This window comes from Microtus oregoni, unplaced genomic scaffold (assembly GCF_018167655.1).
Source record: "Microtus oregoni isolate MIOR12 unplaced genomic scaffold, Mior012 000018F_ref0000195, whole genome shotgun sequence".
NCBI lineage: Eukaryota > Metazoa > Chordata > Mammalia > Rodentia > Cricetidae > Microtus > Microtus oregoni.
In genome coordinates this window covers 29,139,384-29,165,850 of record NW_024543077.1, presented here as the reverse complement: position 1 = coordinate 29,165,850, position 26,467 = coordinate 29,139,384, and the positions used below count along the sequence as shown (strand labels likewise).

At 38.2% G+C, this 26,467-nt stretch overlaps 1 protein-coding gene across 1 annotated transcript; it reads left to right on the top strand.

The window, feature by feature from the left end:
- Positions 1 to 3,471: 3,471 nt before the first annotated feature.
- Positions 3,472 to 25,181, top strand: LOC121458633 (zinc finger protein 431-like). Its single transcript, XM_041667941.1, has 4 exons — positions 3,472 to 3,571; positions 23,211 to 23,337; positions 23,712 to 23,772; positions 24,797 to 25,181. The coding sequence occupies exons 1-4, from the start codon at positions 3,569 to 3,571 to the stop codon at positions 25,179 to 25,181; spliced, it is 576 nt and encodes a 191-aa protein (XP_041523875.1). The 5' UTR covers positions 3,472 to 3,568.
- The last annotated feature ends 1,286 nt before the right edge of the window (positions 25,182 to 26,467 follow it).

Here is a 26,467-nt window from a genome sequence, read left to right as displayed (position 1 = left end):
TTATATAAGGTATATAGGTACAATACTTTGATTGAGATTAAAAACAAATATATGTATATATATATATATAATTTTCTAACAAAACAACTGTAAATTTGTATCAATTTACAAAAATCTATATCAATATAAACTGAGATTACCCAAGCACCTCCCAAAAATAGACCATCCAAAGGAAATGCTTAACATTCCAACCATTTTAGATAGGATCACCTGCCAGCACACACTCACCAGGACACCCCTAGGCAAATGTCAACCAATCAGGGGTCCTGAACTTTAGAAACCCCTCACCCCCACCTTGACTACTATCAAAACCAAACTCTAACTCAGTTCAGAGATCTCCAGTTATTCCAATACACAGGACATGCAGAGAGACCGAGTTTGCAAACTTGCATAAAATAAAGGCTCTTTGCTTTTATGTATAGGACGTGATCTCCTTGTTGGCTTTTTGGAGACTTTGCAGATTTGGGTATAACATATTTATGTATTTCAGCATACATATTTACCCACACTTAACAAGGATGAGGTTGGCAGGGAATTGTGGCAGGGATGGAATAAAGAAATAAAAAAAATGATGTATTTTCTTTTGATTAACAAATTTTAAAGATTAATTTTAAATTAAAAAGAGGGGCTAGATAGATGGCTCATCACTGGGTGTTTTCACAGAGGACCCTGATTCCATTCCTGGACCCTGCATGCTAGCACACCATTTGTTCTGATTCAAGTCCCTTCTTCTGCCCTCTGTAGGTACTGTGCATAGGCACATGCAAGCAAAACACTGTATAACTAAAGATTTCTTTAAGGTTAGAGAAAAGAAAAAATGAAATTCTCTACAGTGATGTCCTGACCCTGAGACAGACAGCAAGCCAGGTCTAGTTAAAATGGACTCCTTCTTACCTTGCATGGAAGCAGCTGTGGCCTTCTGTCTTGCCACCCTGCTCAGAGCAAAACCAGCTTTGCTCTGAGAGTAACAGAGATCATCATAACCGTTCATCCAGGAGCACTGTATAGAGGGCTTTTAGGTGACTTTTCCTTGAAGTTTTCTGGTTTTGTGTTCTCTATCTTTTGTGTCTGTGAGATATACGGTGTTGGTACAGTTATCTTTTAGATTGATCATCAAGATTGACAATCTACTTTTCACAATGTCATCTACTTGATTTTCAACTAAGACCTTATGGTAAAATATAAACATGCCAGAGTCAGTTCTTTCCATCATTTGTCTAATTTACGTATGTTCCTACAAGACTTCGTGGTAAGATTTCCTAAATATCTGTTTTTACATTGGAATCATGTTCACTAGTGGATTTGTTAATTTAGCATGCTTAAGAAAAGGGAGAACATATCATGAGTGTGTTCAGACATCCTAAGGAAAATCCCCATTCTTCCTTTGTTGAGGAAAAACACTGTTTTGAAAATAACTCCCTTGCACTTTGTGCCTCCAGCAAGAATAATTTTGTTTTCATTTCTTTTGTCTTGGCTGTAGAAATGGCTATTTTTGGTGGTCAAACTGACTACCTCTGGAATTAATCAATACACAAAGAATTAATTATACCTGAGGGAGATTTTACTTAAAGATTTTGGAATGGGAAAATCCTCCACTAATCTGGATAGCTTGAAATAATAGGACCCACCTTTAGCTGCTTGGTGGGCATGCACACCTTTAACACCTTGACACAGGAGCAAGAGGTGTGGGACCCTCACCCCTTATTATCAAAGGGAAGAGAAGAAATTTCCTAGCAGAATGTTTTCTCAGGAAGATAGTGGAATTCCCCTCTCCCACCTGCAAGATTCCAAGCAGAAGGTCACCTAGGTCAGCCCAGCCAGCCACCTGGTACAGGCTGTTAAAGATGGCCTAACTCAAGGACAGTGGCCTTGCTCTAAGAACAAGGAGTAAGCTGACTTTACAGAATGGGAGGGAGCAAAAGTCCTTGTACCCTTGCCAAGGCAACATCAAAGATTCTCTTTGTAGTTAAGGCTTTAAAAGCTTACCCCACAGAGGAGATACAACTCCTCTCTACCTTGCTGTAATGGGGGTGGAGATGAGTTCCAAACATGTTTGCATTATGCTGATTAAACCTTGCTTATTACAGTCTGGACCTATCTGGTGGTCTCTCTCTGGTGGTCATAATCTGGGCACAACAAGAGGCACTGGGATTTTCTGAGTTTGAGACCAGTCTGGCCTACCGAATGAGTTCCACACCTACACAGAAAAATCCTGTCTTGAAATCACAAAAGCAAGAAAATCTGAATCAAACAAGATTATGATCTAATTTTAACCTTCTCACCTTCTGGTAGCAGCAATTGCATATAAAGTACATTGAAGTAGAAAAGTCTCTTTTTTATCAACTTGCTCTGGCTACCAAGCTCATTCCTTTACTAGTACTAGAGACTACTTCTTTGAAATTTCGGTGAATACTTAAAATCAGTTGAGACATCAAGCCTCATGGGCTGAACAACTACTGGATTCTTCACTTGATCTTTGGGAAAAGGCTGAGAAGCAATCTACGGAATTCTTTAATTGTCATTTTTAAGTAGCTATTTTTAGACAACCTGAAACACAGCTTGTGAAACATTATACTAAGCCCACTTTTTACATACATGTTGAGATTCATTCTACCAATCCTGTTCATGTAGAGAATCTTGAATACTGCAGTTCCTTCTAGCGCCATTATTCTCTACATATTCCCATTTCCATGAACACTACTCTTTTTATTATTATTCATTTTCCTGAAGTTTGCTTCAAATTCCAGTAATAAAACCCATAAAGCAATGGAGCCATCATCCAGCCTTCTGATGGGGGAAAGATCAGTCATCTTGTTTGAGATCTGGTTCCTCCTTTTCTCTTTTCCGTTGTGTGAATCCCTGTGAAAACCATGTAAAAAGTATCTTCAGTTCATCTGACCTCAGCATGAAGCCACAGAACTAACATCTCCTTTTGTGACCTTAAAACTCTCTTTAGCTGTTAATGTTCTGGGCATCTTTCCCCTGTGGGACAGGGAATCCCTACACCCACCTAGCACAGCACAGTGCACTGTACAAGCTAACTGGCCAGGTCGTATTCTGGAGGTAAAAGGGAAAGTTCCTGTGGAGTGCAAGATTATGATGGTGTCGGCTTTTATAACCGGGGCAAGTGCTATTGAAATGCATATGCACTGTACAAGCTAACTGGCCAGGTCGTATTCTGGAGGTAAAAGGGAAAGTTCCTGTGGAGTGCAAGATTATGATGGTGTCGGCTTCCATAGCCAGGGCAAGTGCTATTGAAATGCATATCTCGGCCAATCAAGAAAAGATCTTTGACTCAGGTGGCTGGAGAGGCCCAAAGTCTCTGTGCTGTCTTGTGAAGCGCACTTCAGTCCTGTGGGAGGTGTTCTTGTCACTCAGGCCTCCCTCACTAGCCAATCAGGCCCTCCAGGTGACCTGCCAGTCAGATGTTGTGCAGGGCTCTTCCGGGCACCGCATTCAGTCTCGATTTTGCAGAGGAGCTGGCGCCATTTGTTTTCTGTGTTCCGGTGAAGTTACTGCTGCAGGAAGTTGATAAACTGAGAGCTTTGGCGAGCTGAGAAACCACAACATGGTGAGCAGGGGAACGCTGTCTCCAGATGGGGAGGAGCAGAGGGTGAGGTGCGGGAGACAGCATGGTGCATCCTCCCAGGATACGCGTGGGAACCTGCCGCCAGATTCTCTGCATTGTGAAGTCCCACGTGGTCCTGTTAATTCCTAGACCTAGGGACAGACCTCTGAATAACTTTACGCTTTGGGTTTAATCCGCTTAAAGAATTGGGAGCAGGGTGCTGTGTGTACAAACATCTTGTCAACTTCAATATGCCAAAGTCAGTGAAGCCTAGGTTCTTCAGAATCTTCTCGATATTGCGCACTTTGCATTTAACTTTACATACAATCTCCATTTAAGTTTAACTATGTGGATGGTATCAAGGCATCTCACCAGTTGGGTAGCGCAGCACTTTTAGCTGCAACGTAGAAGAGGAGAATTGGTGATATAAAGGATTTGCCAATGCCTTGGAAATAGTTCAGTCTCACAAAGTAGAATTAGCTGAGGGAGGACTGCCTCTTAATAACCCAAAAGATAAATGTGTTTTATTCAGGGCTGTTAGAGTTTAGGATGCTAGGGTACACTTTGCTCAACTGGGTTGTCCAGATATTTGGCTCCAAACTATTACAAAGAATCCACTGTTGATTCCAGATATCAAAGAACAACCTTTATCAAGCCTTTCAAGGAGGCATTACAGTTTGCCACTGTCAGTGTGTGAAGTGATTTCTCAATGAAAGTTATATTAATTCTAGAACAGCTGCATTTCCACCCTGTTAGAAAAATAGTTTCTGAAACAAGTTCTCTTATGTTGATGCAGGTGGCCTTGGTCTGCTGCTGTCCAGGGCAATGACCTTGCTGTCCTGTACACTAGACTTTCAAAACTCCTTTAAAAATGATTGCACCACCTCACAGTTTTAAAATTATAAATGAGAGTCATGTAGTTGACTATGCATTGCAGTTGCAGGGAAAGGATTTGCATGTGGAGCATTCCTTCTGTCCTCAGACTACAGTAGGAGGAAGAGTTTATTGAAGCTGGTGGAGACACAGTGCAGAAAAGGAGAGGCTGGACTGAGGGTGAAAACTTTCCTCCTTCATAAGTAGTTGAGGTTAGCTATGTGAAATCAGGTAGTCAACTGTAGATGCTCTATGAATGTCCTGATTGACCATTGTTTGCAGTCCACAGACCAGTGCCAAAAGGAAACTGGGAAAGGGAGTGACCTTATCTTTAAACCTAATTGCTATACTTACAGTAGTTCATCTACAATAGAAGATCTGGGCAAAATGTTGTGGCTCTACTTAACAGGACTTTTCTCTATTAAGACATTGATCTTTAGAGAAAATACATGAAAAATTTTTACTGTGCTCTAATACAAATCCCTAGTCTCTGCAGTATATGACCATAAAGTCTGTCCCAAGATTTCAAAATAGTTTTTGAGATGACAACTACATCATATTTACATTCTCCTTGCTGCCTCCAAGCCCTAAGATCCCTGGATTGTTTTTTAATTCCTGGTCTGTTCTATTTTAACAACAGTTATAGAGTAACCACAGTTACACTCTAACAGTAGTTACGTTATGAATGTGACCTGTTTGTCTGTAGGATTTTCCATCTCTGAGCCAATGGGATGCTGAACTGGAAAGTGGATATGTAATGGAATGTGCACACAAAGGACCCTGTGCTCTAGATGAGAAAGAGGATGTGCTCTAGTAGAGTGGAAAAATGTGTACTTAATACAAACTGTCTAAACTGGGGCCCTGTCTGCTGGGCTGGGAGGGCAGAACTGGATGGAAGGATTGTGCTGTCTGAGTCATTTGATCTCTGATCCTCCTGTAGAGGAGCTGCTAATAGTGAGAGGCTAGGCTAGGTGGCCCTATCCAGTGAGGAATTCTGAGCAGGGTTAGACATCAAGAGTACTAGTGGGCAGACAGTTTGTCAGTTCTTTCCATGATTCTCTTCTGTCTCTGCTGTAGGGAGTGGTAAGGAAGACCATAAGCAATCCTGTCATGAGTGGGGCATGTTCAGAGCAGTTCTGTTGAAATGTCATTTCTGCTGAGACTGGGAAGTACCATGAGCTAGACTGCAGTTATGTTGGTCCATGTGGTTCATGTAGGCAGTGGTGCTTGTTCTCTGAGCCTCTTTGTGTATAGAAATACTGCAGCCCTGGAATGGAAGGAAATGATGCTGGTTGTATCTCTGTCCAGAGTACACACATGGGCACTGCTTTTGCTGTGCAGTGGGAAGAGAGATTAGAAAACTGAAGGTTTAGTTTCTAGAAGTTCTGAATATTGCATTCCAGTTTCAGGTTTGTGTTATAAAGATTACAAATTGTTTAGGACCTGGTAGAGCAATAGTAGAGTAGAGTGCTTTTAACATGGTGTTACCACTAGCTGCAATGGTGGGATCCAGTGAAGCTTAGTTCCAGGGGACAAAAGGAGTTTCTGATGTGCAGAGATTTCTCAGGTGTGCAGTGTGGTAGACAGGTAGATAGGGCACAATCCACATATTCTGCTCTATGCCATGTAGCAGAAAGCAGATTTTAAACAATTTTTAGGTTGTTTTGGGATTGAAAAGATTAATTAGATTAACACTTCATCAGGCATCTTAAAATATATGCTCAGTTAGCAGAAAGGAGGAATTAAGGCCATAAAGATAGGTTACAGAATAGATTATTAATTTTTACAGTTTTAAATGCTAGTAAAAAGGAAACAACAGCTGTGGGGAGACATTAGATAATAAAAAAGCCCTGCTAAATTAAACCAACCTGTATGGTTTAAAGATACATTGCATTCAGAATAAAAACCAAGATATGTATTAAATTGGGGAATAAAGTTATAGATACCACTTCAATCCTTAAAGATTAGCTTCAAACAAAAAGATCTCTTGAGACTGCTCTTCGGGCTGATGATGGAGGGGGAGTTGACTGGGGGAAGGGGGAGGGAAATGGGAGGTGGTGGCAGGGAGGAGACAGAAATCTTTAATAATTAAGTAAATAAATAAATAAATAAAAAATCCCTTGAGTAAAAGAAACAGTAGTTCATCAGAGAGCATTACCATTCAATCTTAACTAATTCGTAAGATTAACAGATGTCTTCCTTTTGATTAAATATAATTTCCAACAATAAATCTTCATAAAGGTAGGGTTCCGGCAGAGTTTTGTTTTGTCTTTACAAAAGTATGAAAACATTGAACTAAGGAATCTAAAAACCACTAGACAACCGAGGTATCTAAAAAATAACACATCATCCAAATAAAATATCCTCTTCAAAAGAATAAATTGGCCTAACAGTCACTTATTATAATCATGTTAGGTGTGTTTTCAAGGTGAAACAAAAAGACATTTTGTTTCCTTTTTTTTTTTTAAAGACACATTCCTCTGGCTTTCCTGGAATTCACTTTGTAGAACAGGCTGGCCTCTAACTTAGTGAGATATATCTGCCTCTGCTGTGAAAGTGCTGGAATTAAAGGCATGCACCACTATAGCCTGACAAAAATTTATTTTACAAACACAGGTGGTGTTGTTTCTTCATTTTAAATGTTGTTTGCTTTATACTTCCTGTTTACTCAGGGAATATTATATCCCTCTGAGTTCTCTGATGGAGCTAAAAGCTCAATAATTGTAATTATGCATGTTAACAAATTGAAAAAAAAGAATTAAAAAATGTATAATGCATATAAGGCTAAGAGGCAGAAACATTATTTAAGGTTAGTAATACCAGTTAGGATAAAAAGTACTTTAGGATAGGATAGATGATCAAACATTTTCTCTAAATTTACCAAATGCAAATGGATTGGACATTGTTAGTATAATTCTCCCCTTTATATCTTATATATAGTTAATGTATTTAGTGTATATAGCTTTACTGTGTTAGTTAAAACCTTCATTTTTAATTAGACAAATAGGGAAATGCGTGATATTTTGATTATATTCTGATAATAAAGCTTGCTTAGCATTACAGCAGAGCTAATCACTACCTGACCAAAATTTACCATAGAGGTTTGGAGGACTCTGGACAGATAGGAGTCAGGATTCCTAAGGCAGGCCTAAGAGAATATTAGCACTTTACTAACATGGAGAGACTGAAGAGGTGGTAGTCACAAGTTGCTGGTTAACTGCTTCTCTGATCTTTCAGTTTCTTACCCTGCTCTCTGACTCCTGATTTCTTATTGTTAAATGTCAATTAGACTAATGCTTCAGCAGGTACAGAACTTTCTAAACCCTTCGGAAATAAAGCCCATATACCTGAGATAGAGCCACAAGATTTGTCATTTGCCCTGCTAAGTTTTCATCTTTCCTTGACCCAATCTTCCCTCAGTTTTCCTCATTCCTCTCTTTCATTTGTCTTTTATTTATTCTTCTTTCATCTTGATTGCAGTGTTTCCTCCCACCATTGCTCTCTGTCCCAACCTTCCCCCAAATCTCTCTTCTTTGTTTAACTTTAGAGAAGAGCAGGTCTCTCATACATATCAACCGAATGTGGTGTCTTAATTAGGGTTTCTGTTGTGATGAAACACGATGACCAAAATGCAAGATTGGGAGAAAAGAGATAATTTGGCTTATACTGCCATATTGTTGTTCACTATTAAAGGATGTCATGGTAGGAACTTAAAGAGGGCAGGACCCTGAATAGATTTTTGTATGTTGAACCATCCTTGCATCTGTGAGATGAAGGATGACTTCATCATGGTAGACGATTTTTTTGATGTGTCCTTGGATTTGATTTGCTAGTATTTTATTGAGTAGTTTTGCATGTATGTTCATCAGTGAGATGGGTCTGGAATTCTCCTTGTTTGAATCTTTGTGTGGTTTGGTATAAGGGTAACTGTAGCTTCATAAAAAGGGTTTGGCAATCTTATTTCTGTTTCTATTATGTGGAACCCTTTGAGGAGTATAGTTATTACTTCTTGGTTCTGACAGAATTCTGAACTGAAACTGTCTTTCCATGGGCTCTTTTTGGTTGGAAGGCTTTTGATTACTTCTTCTCTTTCCTTGCAGGTTATAAGCTCACTTGAATTGTTCATCTGGTCTTGATTTAATTTTGGTATTTTATTGACTTCAGCCCTCAATTTGATTATTTCCTATCCTCTACTCCTCCTGGGTGAGTCTGCTTCTTTTTGTTCTAGAGCTTTCAGGTGTGCTGGTAAGTAACTGGTGTGAGTTTTCTCCACTTTCTTTATGTAGGCACTTAGCGCTATGACCTTTCATCTTAGCACTGCTTTCATAGTGTCCATAGATTTGGGTATTCTGTCCCATCATTTTTGTTGAATTCTACAAAGTATTTAATTTCTTTCTTTATTTCTTCCTTGACCTAGGGGTGGTTTAATAGATCACTGTTCAATTTCCATGAGGTTTTAGGCTTTCTATGATTAGTGTTGTTAAATCCTAACTTTAAAACATAGTGATCTGGTAAGACACAGGGGGTTATTCCATTTTTTGTGTGTCAAGGTTTGCTTTGTTAACATGTTTGTGGTCCATGTTAGAAAGGATCTGTGAGGTACTGAGAAGAAGGTATATTTCAAAGAAGCCATTTAAACTTCTTGGTTCTTCCTCATGTCAAAAAACAGGCCTCTAACAAGCTGTTCAAGGAGGCATTAGAGGGTCACAACCAACCTTAAGGCCTGGTGTGCCTTCAAGTTCCCCTTTCTTTGTAAGAAAAGCATAGTTCTACCAGATGGGCAAAATGACATCAGCTGACAAATATTTGAAAAGCAAAATACTGTTTGGTACGGACTGACCTGGTCAATCAAGGCTTTCATTTAGGACCTCAGGCAGAGAGAAAGAACATTCTTGGAAGCCTTCCCTTAGGGCCCGATGTATTGATAATAAAACAAAGCCCCTTATCTAAAACCAGGAATATGTTTGGAAGCACTGGTAATGGTCTGGCGATAAGCCCTTTGTGGAGAAGTTTCTTCTGGTTCTTAGAAACCAACTCTTCCTAGCATATGGAGCTATGATTTTCAGTCCCCAAGCCAACTCTGCACGTAGGAAAGTTCTTGAGATGCCCTGTATTCCTGTTGTGTAGAATTGTTTGACTAGCCTCCTCCTAAATTTTTCCCATTGTGTAATAGTTTCTACTGACTTCATAAAATTCTTCCATTTCTTTCCATTTACTCCCTGGAAGTATACGAGATACAGGATGCTTTTCTTCTTCTCTCTTTTTTATTTTGTTTTTGTTTTTTTGTTTTTTAGGACAGAGTTTCTCTGTAGGTCTGACCTGACTATCCTAGACTGTCTTGACTATTCTAGAACAATCTCTGTAGACCAGGCTTGCTTTAACGTCACAGAGATTACTTGGTTCTGCCTCCTGAGTCTTGGGATTAAAGGCCTGTGCCACCATTGCCTGGGAAGATACTACTTTTCTTAAGAAGCTTACAAAGCATAGGCCATATCTTCTCCAAGTCCACCTTAACCTAGCTTCTATCCTTTTTACATTGTACTTGTCCTGTCTTTCTCATCCCCTGTGACCTTCACATCAGAACACTGTCAGTGAAGAATTCCCTGCTGTCTCAGGTCACCCTTGTACTTAAGAAATTATTCTGAGAATAACCATGTCGTGTAGCTCTCCTGTCTGCCTAAATGTCTAGCCTGGCAAGTTTTCTGTTTTTATTTCAGTTGTTCAAGGTGTAACCTGGAGCCTGAACCTAAAGGACACTCAAGGATAATAGCATATGTGGAACTCAAAATCTCTCTTAGTTTGCTCCTCTTTGAGCATTAGCCAGTGATGGATGCATGCCATCATTAAACGGATTTTTCTTTATTAATTTCCTAAGTGAGTGAAGTGGTTTCTCAATGCAAAGGCATATCAGTCCTATGGAACAGCTGCATTTCCATCTTGTTAGAAAAATTGTTTCTGAGACAACTTCTGCTATATTGACTTAGGTGGCCTTGGTCTGTTGCTGTCCAGCCCAATGAACTTGCTGTTCTCTGTATTACATTTTCAAAATTCTTAAATAAAAAGACTGTACCACCTCACAGTTTTAAAATTATCCATTTGAGTCATGTAGTTGACTATTCTATGCAGTCACAGGAAAAGGATTTGCATATGGAGCACTCCTTCTGTCTTCAGACCACAATAGGAGGAATAGATTATTCTGTATACTGCAGGGGACACAGCATAGGCAATCAGGTGTTGGTGCCACCATTATGAAAAAGGACTGGACTGTGGTACAGGGAGTGATTTTGTAATTTCCCAGTATGGTTTATTTTAATTAATGCCATGTTAATGTATACAGAACAGATGGTGAGTGGTGAACATTTTGGGAAGGTTATCATGAGCCAATGAACATTGAATTTGCAATTAGGAAACAATCCTATGAAGACATGAATGATCTTGCTTGACACAGTTGTTTCTGCTCAGAGATTTGGAAAAGAAGCCATTGATTGTGACTATTGTAACTCTTCTTGTCAAGGTTTCCTATCTCAGCAGCCAACACCTACATATGGGCAACATCAATCTATCTCTTATTAATGATGTTCTCTCTTAGGGAAGGGCCTACGCTTTTTCAAAGTCAATATACAAAGATTTTTTAATCTTAAAAGTGTAATATTTTTATCAATTTAGAAATCACTTATTGGAATCATTTTCAAATATTTAATTTCAGTGTATTGCTGCTCTTATCTCTGTTTGTTTCTGTTCTCCAATGTTTCTAAGTCATGACTAGTTTCATTTCATTTCTCTCATGATGTTGACTGGATTTCTTTGTAGATAAATGTCTCCTATAGTTTAGGCTTGCCTCATGTTAGGTAACTGAGAATCATTTTGAACATGTAATCCTGCCTCTGCTGCCTGGTGCTGGGAAAACAAACCTGCAACTTCTTCCAGGTTTGGCCTTGACTAGCAATGAGAAAGAAAAATAGAAGAGTTAATGAGTGTCTGCTGATCTTTCTGACTTTTATTGGGGACTAAGAAGAAGAGGGACCTGTGCAAGGATTGAGCTCATTGACCAACTGTGAAGCTGTGGAGACACAGTGCAGAAAGGCAGAGGAGAGATGGAGGGTTAGAGCTTTCCTCCTTCAACAGTAGTTGAGATTACCTATGTGGAATCAGCAGTCCGTTGTAGATGCGGTATGATTATTCTGATTGACCATTGTTTGATGTGCACAGACCATGGCAATCAAGAATCTGGGTAAGTTACAGACCTTATTTTAAACCTAATTGCTATATCTATAGTATCACATTCATAAAATAACTACTATTAATGTGTAACTGTTGTTAAAGAGCAGACCATGAATTAGAAAACAATTGGGGTCATGTTAGGGCTTGGAGGGAGCAAAGACAATGTGAATATGATACAGGTTTAATCTCAAAACTCATTTTCAAAAGTTGAAACCGACATTTTGGCCATATGTTCCAGAAACTAGGGATTTTTATTACAGCCCATTAAAGATGTCCTATATATTTTCTCTAAAGATGAAAATCTTAATCCAGAAAAGTAACAGTTCTGTTTGGCGGGACCAAAACATTTTACCCAGATCTTCTATTTTGGATGAGGAACAGAATTTGCTCTAGGAGAGGGGAATAATGTGTACTAAAATACAAAGTGAACTAGGGAACTGTCTTCTGGGCTGGGAGGGCAGAACTGAAAAAACTGTGCTGTCTGAGTCATTTAATCTCTAGTCATCCTGTACTGGAGCTGCTAGTATCCTGAGGCCCAGTTAGTTGACCCTAGCCAATTAGGAATTCTGAGAAGGGTTAGCAATCAGGAGTACTAGTGGCAGGTTTGGGTTCTTTCCATGTTTCTCTTCTGCCTCTGTTGTAGGAAGACCAAAAGCTATACCATGTTGAGTGGAAGGTGTTCAGAGCAGGTCTGTTGAACTGTCATTTCTGCTGTGACTTGAATGGACCATGAGACAGACTGTAGTCATGTTGGTCCATGTGGTTCATGGTGGAAGGGGCCCTTGTTCTCTGAGCCTCCCTTTTTAGAGATTTACAGGGTAAAGGGAGACTCTGGAGCCCTGGAAATGAAGAATATGATGCAGGTTGTATCACTCTCCAGAGTATCCACATAGTCACTGCTTTTGTTGTGCAGTGGGAAGTGAGATTAAAAAACTGAATGTCTAGATTCCAGAAGTTTTCATCTAATTCTAATTTCAGGTTTGTGTTATAAAGGTTTTAAATATTTTGGTACCTGCTAGGAAAAGGATGATATTAAACATTTTACAGCGATACGTGTATTGTAGGCTTTTAACATGATGTTGCTACTAGCCACAATGATGTACCATACAGTGAAGCTTAGTTCCAGAAGACAAAAGGAATTTCTGATGTGCAGAAACTTCTCAGGTGTGCATCGTGTTAGACAATTAGATAGTACACAATCCACATCTCCTGCCATATTCCATGTAGCAGGAATCCATTTTAAATCATTTTATGCTTGTTTTGGGATTGGTCATCAGTAGGGCTGCCTTTCCCAGAAACCAGAAGAAAGCATGATGGGCAGGAGAGCCATTGAAAGAAATCTCCCCCATTGGAAATACAGCATTTATATCATGAGGCTTCTTTCTTTGGAAGACATCAGTAACTTAGGGGTCAGAAATAACAGTTTAAGGATCACTTTGAAAAACCTTTGTGAAAGTTGTGAAGTTTGTGATTATTTAATTTCTGTTCACTTCTTATCAAAGGCAGCTGGGTAACATTGGTCAAGTTCACACTTTTCCTTACCTAAGTTTTCCTTGGTCTTTTGATTTAAACTTGACAATATTTCACTGCTTCTGTTCTTTGTTTCTCTCCAACCCTCTTATTCTTTCACAAATTTTATAAACATTCTTGATTGATGTGAATTTGTGGAAAGTAAAGAAGTCATATGAACCTGGTTTTTTCTGTAATGTATGACTGTAATTTAACTATATTATTCATTTTCTTTAAAATGGTAGACCTTCACCAATTTTATTCAGAAAGTATTTTCTGTGATCAGTCTTAAGTTTTGGTTTTGGGAATAGTTTACCTGGAGAGGCTCATTTTTTTTTTATCTTAGATGCTTGCCTCTTTCCATTTCCTGGTGTATCTGTGTTTTATAGATGTTGCTATCTTCATATTTGAGTCTTTGCTACCTAAGTGTTGGTATGAACAATACATAATCTCTTTGGGTGTTCTTTGTGTTTCCACTGTGGATGTAGCTTTGTATTCAGCTTTCCTGCTGTAAATTGTTGGACAAACTCATTGGATTCCATTCATTTAATTGTGAAAATTTACCAGACACAAAATCTTAATTTTGATGCATCATCTGCCTAAGGATCATTTTTTATTTCTTTATTTATGATTTGTTTTTCTTGTTTTTATCAATATTAATAGACTTGACTTATTGGATATAAGATTTCATGTGTCTTGGCAAGTGGCTCAGCACATATTCTTTTTGTGAGTAACCTGAGTTCAGATAGTTACACTCAAGATGGGAGGTTTATAAATCTCTACTATTCCCAATCCAGCAGATCTGACAACCTCCTTTTCTGTGTGTCACCTGTATACATATGCAAGACATTGTCTCCCATACACAAACATACACAAGAAATAGCAATAACCTTGTTTGCAAAGGTGCTTGTGTCTTAAAGTCAGGGCAAAGGAATTTGCTTTACATGTACCCTGATTCTTCAAAAATCTGTTCTCTTGAAATTTCTATTAAAAAGTTTTTATTTCCTCACTGGGATGCAGACTTACATTCATTCACCAATTGTAGGTAACAAAATGTTATCTAAGTTATCCTGAGACACATTATTTTTTTATCATAAGAGAATGAAATGTTTTAATAAGCAAAACTATTTTCTACAAAGTAAAACCATCAGAAGACTTCAAGTGAAGCTTCTGACTTTTTTAGAACAGCCCTTCTCACCCAAGCCATTTTCTATCATTGCTAAAGGAGAGAACTGGAGTCTATAGGATGCCAGTGATTTCTTGGAGGTTGATTTTGATGAATATCTTGTAGTTCATGTTTAATGGACATAACATATATATTTGTAGATCTGTGCTTGTATTGTATTTTATAATGGTGTCATCTATATTTTTTTATTTTTTTGAACTGTAAACTTATTACATCATTCATTTTCTTGAAAATTATAGACCTTCACCTATTTGTATTCAGAATATTGCTTATGCTATTTGATCCTTAATTGTTCATTTATAATAGTTTCTGGGATAAACAGTTTTAGTTTTCTCTTATTGATCTTAGATGCTAACCCCTTTCCATTTCCTGGCATGTCTGTGCTTTCTAGTTGCTGCTGTCTTCATGTTTGAGTCTTTGCTGTTTAGCTCATTGACTAGACTAATACATTGTCTTTGGTTCTCTAAAACCTTCTCATATATTGTGTCTGTGTGCTTATCAGCCTCAGCTGTCAACATGACAAAGCCAAGGTTCCCCTGAGGGCACATCAATTAGGCATGTGCTCAGATCAGAATGTCTGATCTGTGTCTGATATACACTGTGTCGATTGACAATTGATGTTGGAAGATCTTCCACTGAGTTGGCAATGTCTCTAAGCAAGTGGGCCTGGTCTGATGAAGAGAGCTAGCTGAGCACAAGACAGTGACAAGGCAAAAGAGAAAATTAGGCAACAATGGTTCTGCATGTTTTGCCTTCAGTGATTAACTTGAGTTTTGATACTAAACTCCCACAGTGGTGTACTCTGACTTAGGCATAACAACCCAATAAACCCGTTCATTTCCACAGTTCTTTTGGTTAGATAATTTAATTATAGCAACAGAGATGAAAGTAGCAACAAAAAATGGTGCCTCAACAGGGATTTTGTTGCTGCAATGGATTTGGAAATATGGACTTAGGAAGAATTTTGAAGATATCGAGACTTTAGATGGCAAAAATCCAAAAGTCAAGGAAAGCTCTACACAGAGCGTAACTGACTGTTCTTGTAGGACCTGAAAGCCTGGAACGTTGACAGTGCTGGCAGGCAGTGGAGGGCAGGGTCATAGGATTTTAATGGGCAAAAAGGAGTTGATCTGGACTATCAGTCCTGAGAGATCTGTGTCTCAGGGTTTTCAGGTTAAGTCAATGGCTACTGGGGCACAGCGTGACTTCCAGTTCCTGACAGATTGATGGACTCACTCACAGAGGCATTCAGGCTAATTTGTGTTTCTCTTTATAATCCCTTAGTAGTCAAGGAAGCTCAGAAGCTTTATAGGGCAACTGGTCTGAGACAATGAACTTGTATTCCCTGTATAGCTTACAATCTTCATGGCATCTGGGGGAACCATAAATGTCTTGAGCCCAGAAATTGCCATTAACTTCAGTTCTTGATAAATATATAAAAATTCTGATTGCTGTCAATAAGCTTCTTAGCATCATCTAGCTCTGGTCCCTCCAGCCCAAGTCTGTCCTCTTTCCTTGTGGGTTTATTAGGTGATATTGTTCTGGTAAGTAACTACAGGTGCTTAGAAGACTTTATAAAAATTTTCCTAGAGATTATTTTTGTGATTCTTTGGCCCCAAATCTTTCTTAACATTTTTATATGCCAAGAAGGTTATTAAGGCACAATTATAGAGTAATAGACTGATATCTTAGAAAAATATTATTTCTGTTGGATAGTTATTACTGCTGACTGCATTAGGTCTACAGTCAAAAAGAAACACATAGAAAGGAATGAAAAGAAAGAAAAGCATTAGGTAATTTCAGATGACAGTCCAGTGGTGAAAAAGAGAGATTTTCAAGGATTTTACACCATTAAACGGAAGACCCTTGCTCTGCATTGAAAGCCAAGCAATGTACCTTACAGTGTAGAATGTATCTAGCTAATCTCTTTATTTATAGAAGGCATATGCAACAAAATTCCTTATCTCAGGGCAACATCATACAGAACCTGTAGTCAATTTTGTTCAAGCTTGGTAGAATACTCCATATGGTCTGTCCAGCAGAATTCAGTTAGGGTTCCCTGGGAAAGGACACTGAGACTGAGGAAAATTTAGATCAAGAGAAATGAAGACACAAACATAGGTTAAACCACTGAAGGCCATAGGACTGAAGGCCAGTACCAAACAGCTCCGAGTTTATTTCTCAGACAGCATATATACTGTTTTCAAGTAATGTTCAGTCTCTGAATCTCTTAATTGTCTCCCTACAGTTGTCATCAATTGAGAAACAAAATCTTGAAACAATTCATCAGGTTTCTGTTTCATCTTAGACAATTTTTTTGTTTTCTTTCCAGTGCAAGGTAATTTGTACCAGGACTTTTTTTTTGCTGTAATATTAAGTTGAGCATATACTGCCATGTCAAATTTCAACTGATGATCTAAGTCTTTACAATCACCTTCTCCTGCTTGCATGTCAAACTTAATAGGCATTTAAAGTTTTTTTATGGTTTATTTAACTTTATTTTATGTGCATTGGTGTGAAGGTGTCAGATCCCCTGCAACTGGAACTTCAGACAGTTGTGAGCTGCCACATGAATGCTGGGAATTGAACCCAGGTCCTCTGGAAGAGCAGTCAGTGCTCCAAACTACTGAGCCAGCTCTACAACCCTAGACAGGCATATTTTGAGCTTTATTAATATTATCTCTAAGTTCACATACTCATGGAATTATGATTCCACAATATATAATCTCCTCCAGACAAACAAGCCCTAGCTTGTTGGGGATTGTATCTGGGAATTTAGTGAGTGTGTTAGTTTCATAGATTGGTGGACTGCCTACCTGTTCTTCTGGCTGGGATGATGTGCACATGAGCAAGGATTTTCTGCTTGAATTTGGGGCTGAAGCACAACTATATTCCTTTTTCTGAATGGGAGTTTATCCTATGCCATTGCATGTTGGAAATCCTTAATTTGTTACTTGAAATTTCAAAATGTGTCAGACAAGAGGTTGGCTGGAATTCCAGAAGAGTTTATAGACATTTGTGCTTTTTGGGTTATTACAGATTATGAAGCTCAAAAAACTCAGACTAAATGCATTTAATTTTTTTATTTTCTCTTTTATTTATTCTTTTCTCATACAATACATATTGACTGCTGCGTCCAGTTCCTCCACCACTTCCAGTTTTCCACAGTCCTCATTCCCCCAGGTCCATTGCTCCTTTTTCATCTGTCATAAAATAGAAGGCCTCCAAGGGATATCAAAGAAACCCTTCATAAAATTGTTCAAGAAAGGGCTGGAGAGATGGCTCAGAGGTTAGGAGCACTGGCTGCTCTTCCAGAGGTCCTGAGTTCAATTCCCAGCAACCATATGGTGGCTCACAACCATCTGTACTGAGATCTGGCACCCTCCTCTGGTGTGCGGGCATACATCGAGGCAGAATGTTGTATACATAATAAATAAATAAATCTTTAAAAAAAATGTTCAAGAAAATTAGGTAAAAATCCCTTATCAAAACTGGACAAAGCAAGTGAATAGGAATGAAAAGGTCACAAAAATTGGCAAGAGTAAGAGATACCAAGAGTTCTACAGTTAGTAATCACACAAACACCCCAAGCTAACAACCAAAGCATGCATGCACAGGGCATGCACAGAGCTGTTCATGTTCCATGATTCTCACTTCATTTTGTCTGAGACCCTATGAGACTTGTTTTGTTGATTCTGTAGCTTTGGTTTTCCTGGGTTCCACAAACCCCCCAGATCCTACATTTTTTACCCCTTCCTTCCACAGGATTCCAAGAACTCAAGGTAATGTTTGGGTAGGGATCTGTGCATGTGTAACCATCAGCTGCTGGAAGAATTCTCTCTGGTGGCATTTTTCCTGGGAATCTATCTATGATTTTAGATATGAATCATTTTATTTTTTTTTTCTTGTTTAGTTGTATTTGGTTCTACCCTAATTCTGGAAGCCATCAAGCTCTGGTTCCTGGCCATCCTGGCAGTATCAGACATTGGCTTCCTCTCACAGCTTGGACTAAAAGATCAGTCATTGGTTGTTCACTTCACAAACTCTAAGCCACTTTTTCCCCAGTGAATCTTGCTAGCAGAACAAGTATAGTTCTCAGTTTAGTGACTGACTTTGTGTCCCAATCCCACCAATGGGAGCCGTATGTATTACAGAATAAGGCTGGTTCAGCCTCTGTATTCCTCACTACTAGGAATCTTCAATAGTGTCTTTCTTGTAGTTCTGGAAGTTTGCAGTGTACTCTTTCCATACCTCCTGCAAAAAGCTCCATTATTCCTATCATCTCTCCCTCCTATACGTCATCTCTGTCCCTTGCTTACTTGATCTTTCTTGTTCCCATCCCCACCTGCCTCCAGTGCACCCACAAAATCTATTCTATTCTGTCTTCCCAGAGAAATCCATGCATGTCCCCCAGAGCAGTTCTTGTTACTTAGCCTTTCTGCATCTATGGCTTGTACTGTGATTGACTGTGATTACTATGGTTGTACTTTACTTACCTGCTCATATCCACTTATAACTGAGTAAACCATTTTGATTTATGTGCTTCTGGGTTGCCTCACTCAGGGTAAAAAATAGTCATGCAACAACACAGCAACCAAATAATTCAGATACGGTGTGGTACACCTCTAAATGGAATTTTCAGTAGAGGAATCTAAAATAGATGAGACACATTTAAAATATGTTCAGTATCATTAGCCATCAGGAGATTTCATCATAAACCTGACAGAAAGGATAAGTTCAACAACACAAGTGACAGCTAAGGCTTCAAGGATGTGGAGCAAGGGGACTCATTGCTCTTGCGGTGCAAAATTGTAAAAATCCAGCCACTGTGAAAATCAATATGCAAAAATCCTCAGAATATTGAGAGTCAATCTACCCCATGACTCAGGTATCCCCCTCTTGCGCATATTCCCAAAACTCGCTCTTCCATCCCAGCACAAGGACATTTGCTCGACTCTGTTCATAATAGCCAGAAACTGCTGTGTCCGTGAGAGATGGTGTTGATTGATGATTGATGTAGGAAGCCCCTAAGAAGGTGGACCTGTGCTGGGATATGGAGCATTCTGAGCATGAGGTAGAGACTAGGCAAAAGAGAAAGGCTGTAAACAGTCTTTGCAAATGTGTTTTGCCTTCAATTGTTAGCGTGCAGTTTCTCCTACATTTCCAAAATGATTGAGTGTGATTTGACACAATCAATGAAATAATCCCATTTACTGCCTGAGATGCTTTCAGTTGGAGTATTTAATCACAGTAGCATAAAAGCAGGCAGCACAAACAATTACAACACAAAAGTTGATTTTGTTTGTCAGTAGAATATAGGAATGATGACTTTTGCCACAATGTGGAAGATATCAAGATTTTTATGTGACACAAAAAAGAAACATGAACATAATTAACTGTTCTTATAGGACCAGGAAAATTAAAATGTAATGGCAGAGAGTGGGTATTGAGATCATAGGATTTCAGTTGAAAATAAACTTGATAAAAAAAAAACCAATCCTGAGGACTTTTGTCTGATTTTTTTTCTTTTTGGTTTTTCAAGACAGGGTTTCCCAGTGAAACAGTCCTATTGTTCTGGAACTAGTTCTTGTAGACCAGGCTGGCCTCAAATTCAGAGGGATTCACCTGCTTCTGCCTCCCCAGTGCTGGGATTAAAGGCGTGTGTCATGACCATCCAGACTTTTGTGTGATATTTTGGCTCCACAATTTTTCTTCTTCTGCCCATGCACTAGAACTTTAGTAATGCCAAATTCAAAAGTAATGGGTTAATGTCTTAAATGGAATATTGAAGCTGTTCAATGGTTATCATTCATGACTCATTTAGGTGCACAGTAAAAAAATCCAAGTAGGGCAGAAATAAAAGAAAATAAAAAGATAGTTTCAAAGGGCATTTTGTGTTAAAGCAGGCAGGAATTTTCCAAGAGTTAATTATCATTAAAGAAAAGCCATTACTCTGCAGTGGAAGCTTATCAAGGTGCCCTAAGGGTAAGACTCCATACACTTAAACCTTCACTTTAGGGTAGCAATGTGACTCATAGTCTCAGGAAGCTACTTCATTCAAAACTGTCTGCACTTGTGGTCCAAGCTCGTTAGTGTTCTTTGCAATTAAGAGATCTAATTTCTCAGCATCACCAGTAATGTATTGGTCTTGGGAACATGAGAGAATCACAATTTAAGATCATGGATTTTTAGTTTATGGTTACAGTTTACCATTGTTGCAGGCATCTGTGTTTGGCAGAGTCAGAAGCCCAATGAGGAGACAGTGAGAGTTCATTGCACGAAGCTGTGAGGATCGAAGCTGGGTGTGGTGTGGTATCTTTTCCTCTCTTGTTCCTTTAGGGCCTGCCACCCAGTTCTCAATTAAATTTCACACATGGAGGCTTATTTTTTTTTCTTATAAATGCTTGACTTTGATTTGTTTCAAGGCATGTTGATTTAACTTAATTGTTCTCTCTACAATTTCCCCCTGGCCTTTATCTTTATTCTGTATTCCTCTCTTTGTTTCTTACTCCATGGCTTGCTGTGTAGTTGGATTAAAGGTTCCTGTTTTTTTCTCCTCCTGTTGCCTCTTCTTTCTGTTTTCCTCCCAGATTTCCCTTCCCATGTATTCTCTTTTCCTGGCAGCCCTGCTTGTCCTTTCTTGCCATGTGATTGGTCATTCAATCTTTTTTTTTACACCAACCAGGTATTTTAAATAGGCAAAGCATCAAAACTTCACAGAGCTAAACCAATGCAGCAATTCCTTGCATCATTAAAACAATTTTCCACAGCTTAAATAAATAAAACACACTTAAAAATGTTATTTCACAACATACTGGGTTACATTTTGAGCCCAAAGATGTTAAGATACCTAAGTTATGACACAACTTCCATGGAGACCTAGCTGCTTATAGTGAGTGGAAGTTACCAAAGAGAGAAATGCATGAGAAGTTGCAAGGACAGGGCCATTTAAGTCATTTGAAACTGAAGCCATACATCTGACAAGAGAGCTACAGGATTTGATGTTTATCCTGCTCTGCTTCAGTCTTGGTTCAAACTTCCCTTACTGTGTCTTTATTTTTCTCTTTTGGGATGTTAATGGTATTTTGTGCCACTGATGTTAGAAAGAGGTAATGTGTTTTCAGGTTTTATAAGATGTTGCTGTCAACAGATTGCCTTGAGTGCCAGAGGAGACATTACACATTTGGACAGTGTAGGGACCATTGCAGATGAGGATCATTAAATGTCTATCCTTGAAATGACTAACTGCAATTTTTCCATTGTTGACCTTGAGCCAATAGTGGCCGGGGTCAGAATATACTTGATTGAATGAACAACCTCCCAGAAAAGATCATGTATTTGAAAAAGTTTCTTTCCTTTGTGGCTTCCTTTCAATTTCCTGTGGATCTTTAGTAAGAGAAGCCTGTCTAGATGAAATTCCTCTTTGTATGTGATGAGTCTCAATAAACTCAACTAATTTCCTGATATTTGTATCTACTGTTTTGTGCTTGTCATTAATTAGACAATTTCCGTCTTATACTAAAATATTTTTGCCATGATTATAGGCTTGATTTCTATATTCTATATATTACCTATATTCTATAGGTTAAAATAAGATATAGCAGAAACAGTTGCTATTAAGGAGTTTGGCAACCTGCTACTTTAATTTTTTTCTTTGCTTGTTGAAGTAGCCCTTACTGTGTGGCTCCAAATTCCTGAAAGTAGAGAGGGGCATCATTTCTGGCTCTATACATTTTTATATTATTGGGTGATAGCCTTGTAATATAGGTTTTTTTATATGTCAACTATATGCTGCTGTGCAGTGCCTCATGCATATCTTGGATTTTAAAATTTGAAAGAGGGTTTCACTCTGATTCCCAGGATACCATGTATTTATGGCATTAACACTGCCTTAGAATTCTGAGTCAGTTATTGGAGGTGCATGAATTTCTTCTGGATGGTTATGCTTGATTTGATTTTTCTTAAATCAAATATGACTATTTTATATGTCTGCATGGATATTCATTACATGGGTATCTAGTCACCGAAGTGATCAAAAGATCTCAGAATTCCTGTTCATGGAACAAAGGAAAGTTGTGATCCCCATGTAAGTACTGGAAAATGTGCCCACCTCCATTCATGACCAGCAAGATCTCTGAATTCCTCTGCCTTTTCTCCAGCTCTCTGTTGATTATTTGTGACCAACATTTATATTTCTAGTGTTTTCATCTGTCCATTTTAACTGCTTTGGTTATTGGTATGACAGTTTAAATTATGGCACTTCAGATGTCTGGAAGATGAATACAGAACGGGAGTAAATGCAAAATTACTTGTAAGAACTTCAGTAACAACCTTTAAGTTATTTCTATCCCATTTGTTTTTTTGTTTCACTGTTTTTTGCAATGGAGACAATTTAATGTGTACTTCTACCTGTCCTGGACCTGATTGCTTATACTTGACTGGCATTCAACTCAGAGAGAAATATACCCACCTCTGTTTTCTGAGTGTTGTGGTTAAAAGCACAATACACCAATACACCCAGTGTGTCCATATTACTTTTTTTGTGTGGTCTGTAACTCTTTATGCAATTTTCTCATGCATACTATATACAGTTGATCTTTTTTTTTTTTCTGTTGATCTTTTTCAATACCTCTTCCTCTCAATAGATGTTGCTCTTATGGGGTGGTATCCCATACAAAGGGTACAGAAATGACAGAGTTCACTCTGCTTTTCAATTTTCCTCTAAAGTGACTGTCTAAGTCATGGAATAAGAGTGGGGAACACCAGAATCATATGACTATACTGTAAAAGAAGTATGTTTCTAACATTGTCACTGTCATGCTTTCCATTTTGAACATTTATGGTATATTTTAGGAGACAGTGACCTATGATGATGTGCATATCAACTTCACCCGGGAAGAGTGGAATTTGCTCAATCCTTCCCAGAAGAATCTCTATAAAGATGTAATGCTGGAAACCTACAAGAACCTCATTTCTATAGGTAAAAATGAATTTCCTTCATGTTTTAAAATATGGAAGCATCCGGGCAGTGGTGGTGCACGCCTTTAATCCCAGCACTCGGGAGGCAGAGGCAGGTGGATCTCTGTGAGTTTGAGACCAGCCTGGTCTACAAGAGCTAGTTCCAGGACAGGCTCCAAAACCACAGAGAAACCCTGTCTCAAAAAACCAAAAAATAAAAAATAAAATAAAATATGGAAGCAACTTTTCCTTGGTTAAGGATTTTGTTCTGCAATTTCATTTAGAAAAAGAATGAGGTGAATACAGCAGTCATAGTTCTTAGGTGCACTTAAGATAATAAGCTAAATCGTGCACATTGTTCAATGATATAACATATATTCTGGTCCTGTATTTTAGGATACATTGGGGAAGACCATTACACTGAAGAACATTGGCAATGTTCTAGAAGACATGCAAGGTAATTTTCATGTGCAAGTTGATAACAATGTGCCTCTGATGAGATCGCACTTTCTCCTAGAACTTTTAAACAAAAGCAGCAGTGCAAATAAGCACAGCTAAGTGCATAGATGGTTATTAAATCCTCACAAATCCATATACCTCCATTTCATGTATGTGAATTATTCTTCCTTTACTAGGTGTATCATACAGTACCCTTGATATAAGCTTATGAGCATAGGGATATGGAAAGATTTAACATACCTCTCCTTAAGAACAAAAAGAAGATAAGCAGTAGTTCCCATGTAGAGTATACTTGTTGAATTTCATTCAAGTATGCAATAATGAAGGTTTTCTACCATCATTATTAATATATAAACATTACAAAAATTCCCCATGAATTATAGGTCTGTGCAAATACTTCTGAATGTCCTAGTTCACTTAGCAAATATAATATGATTCAAGTATAGTAAAATTTATGAATGCAGTAAAGTTTTTAAAGCTCTCAGTTTAATCAGTTGTCTTCTAAAATATGAATAATAACATATAAAATGTTTTTGTAAATGTCAAAAGGTAAACCATGAAACAAAGGAATTTATCATAATACTTATTTTCCTAGATGCAAACTGAACCCTAATTAAAAAGAAAGCATGATTTTATACAGAGTTATAAAACCTTAATAACTAATTCCATTTTAGAATTGGAACAAGTTATAAAATTAATTCATACAAATACCAAGGTTCAGCAGTGTATTGAATGTAGCAAAGCTTTTAAATGTGCCAATTATCCTTGTAGGATTGAAGAAAATCAAAATGGAGAGAAGAAACTTTCAGTGTATACTCACGGTGTTAAAGTCTTGTCTTATGACACTGACCTGCTAAGGAATGAAACCCATATAATGGAGCAAAACCCTCTAAAAGTAAGCAATGCAGTAAAGCCTTTGCTTATCACAGTCATATTCAAGTGCTTAGAAAACACACTGGAAAAAAACCCTATGAATATCGTCAAGGTGATAAAGACTTTGTTCTTTATGAGACTCATCAAAGTCATAAAAGAACACATACGGGAGAGAAAGACTATGAATGCAATCAGGGTGGTAAGGCCTATGCATGTCAAACTGATTTTCAAAAGCATAAGAGAACAGATACTGGAGAGAAACCCTATGAATGCAATCAGTGTGGTAAGGCCTATGCATGTCAAACTGATCTTCAAAAGCAGAAGAAAACACATGCAGGAGAGAAACCCTATGAATGTAATCAGTGTGGTAAGGCCTTTGCTGAAAATGGTACTCTTCACAAGCATAAAAGAACACATACTGGAGAGAAACCCTATGAATGTAATCAGTGTGGTAAGGCCTTTGCAGATCAGAGTAATCTTCAAAAGCATAAAAGAATACATAGTGGAGAGAAACCCTATGAATGTAATCAGTGAGGTAAGGTCTTTGCTGACAACAGTAGTCTTCAAAAGCATAAAAGAATACATACTGGAGAAAAACCTCATAAATGTATCAGTGTGGTAAAGCCTTTGCACGACATACTCATCTTCATTTGCATAAAAGAACACATACTGGAGAGAAACCCTATGAATGTAATGAATGTGGTAAGGCCTTTGCGTATCAAAATAGTCTTCAATTGCATAAAAGAAAACTACTGGAGAGAAAGAAACTCTATGAATGTAATCAGTGTTGTAAGGCCATGCACATCACAGTAATCCTCAATTGCATAGAAGAACACATTCTAGAGAGAAATCCTATGATTGTAATATTTTTGGTAAGGCCGTTGCACAAAACAGCCATCTTCAAAAATACAAAACATCACAGACTAGATAGAACCCCTATGAATGTAGTCAGTGTGATTAGGCCTTTGGAGACCACTGTACTCTTCAAGGTAATAAAAGAACACACAGTAGAGGAAAACGTTATGAATGTATAGTAGTGTGAGAAAGCCTATTCACATCTTATCTTCAAATGCATAAAAGAACACAGACAGGGGAGATAACTGTGAATGGAGTCTGTGGTAAATCCTTTGTCACAACCATCTCCAAATGCATAAAATAAACCATCTTGCAGAAAACTATGAACTCAGTGTGTGTATTCTTCAAAAATATGAGAAAACTCATACTATAGTGAAACTCTAAGTGAATTTAGTGTTTTAATGTTTTGTACTTCATACAGGAGTAAGACTTTTGTGTGTAATCAATCTGAGAAAGCTTATGCATATTACCCTAATCATTTGGACCTGTGGAAGAAACGGAGGGCTTTTTATAACTTATTTTTTAAAGATCTTAAGCCCACACACATAGTCAGTTAGCCAATAGCAGTTATTGTGTAGATAAAAATGGATAGTGTAAAAATCTGTTCAAGCACTATGATATCTCTTTATTTTGTTTGAACCAGCAAACTAATGGCCAAAACCTTTTTTTGAAGCCTTTTGGGTAAGAGAAATGGCTAGTCAAAGAAATACACCTTGGACCTGAAAGCAGAGCCAAAGGAAAGCATTTTTTCTCTGAATCTCGAACTAGTTAAAGAAACATCATCTCCCTGAAAACAGCCCAAACATTAAAATGTGCCAGTGAAAGAAACACACTCTCAAAACACAACTGTCAAGTTGGGAGCGTAGACCCCAGTTCCTCGCATCTATCCCAGCCCCCAGGCCTGGTCTGGACACTAATTCCCAGCTGGCCAGGTCCTGACCCCACCCCCAGGGATGGGTCAGGAC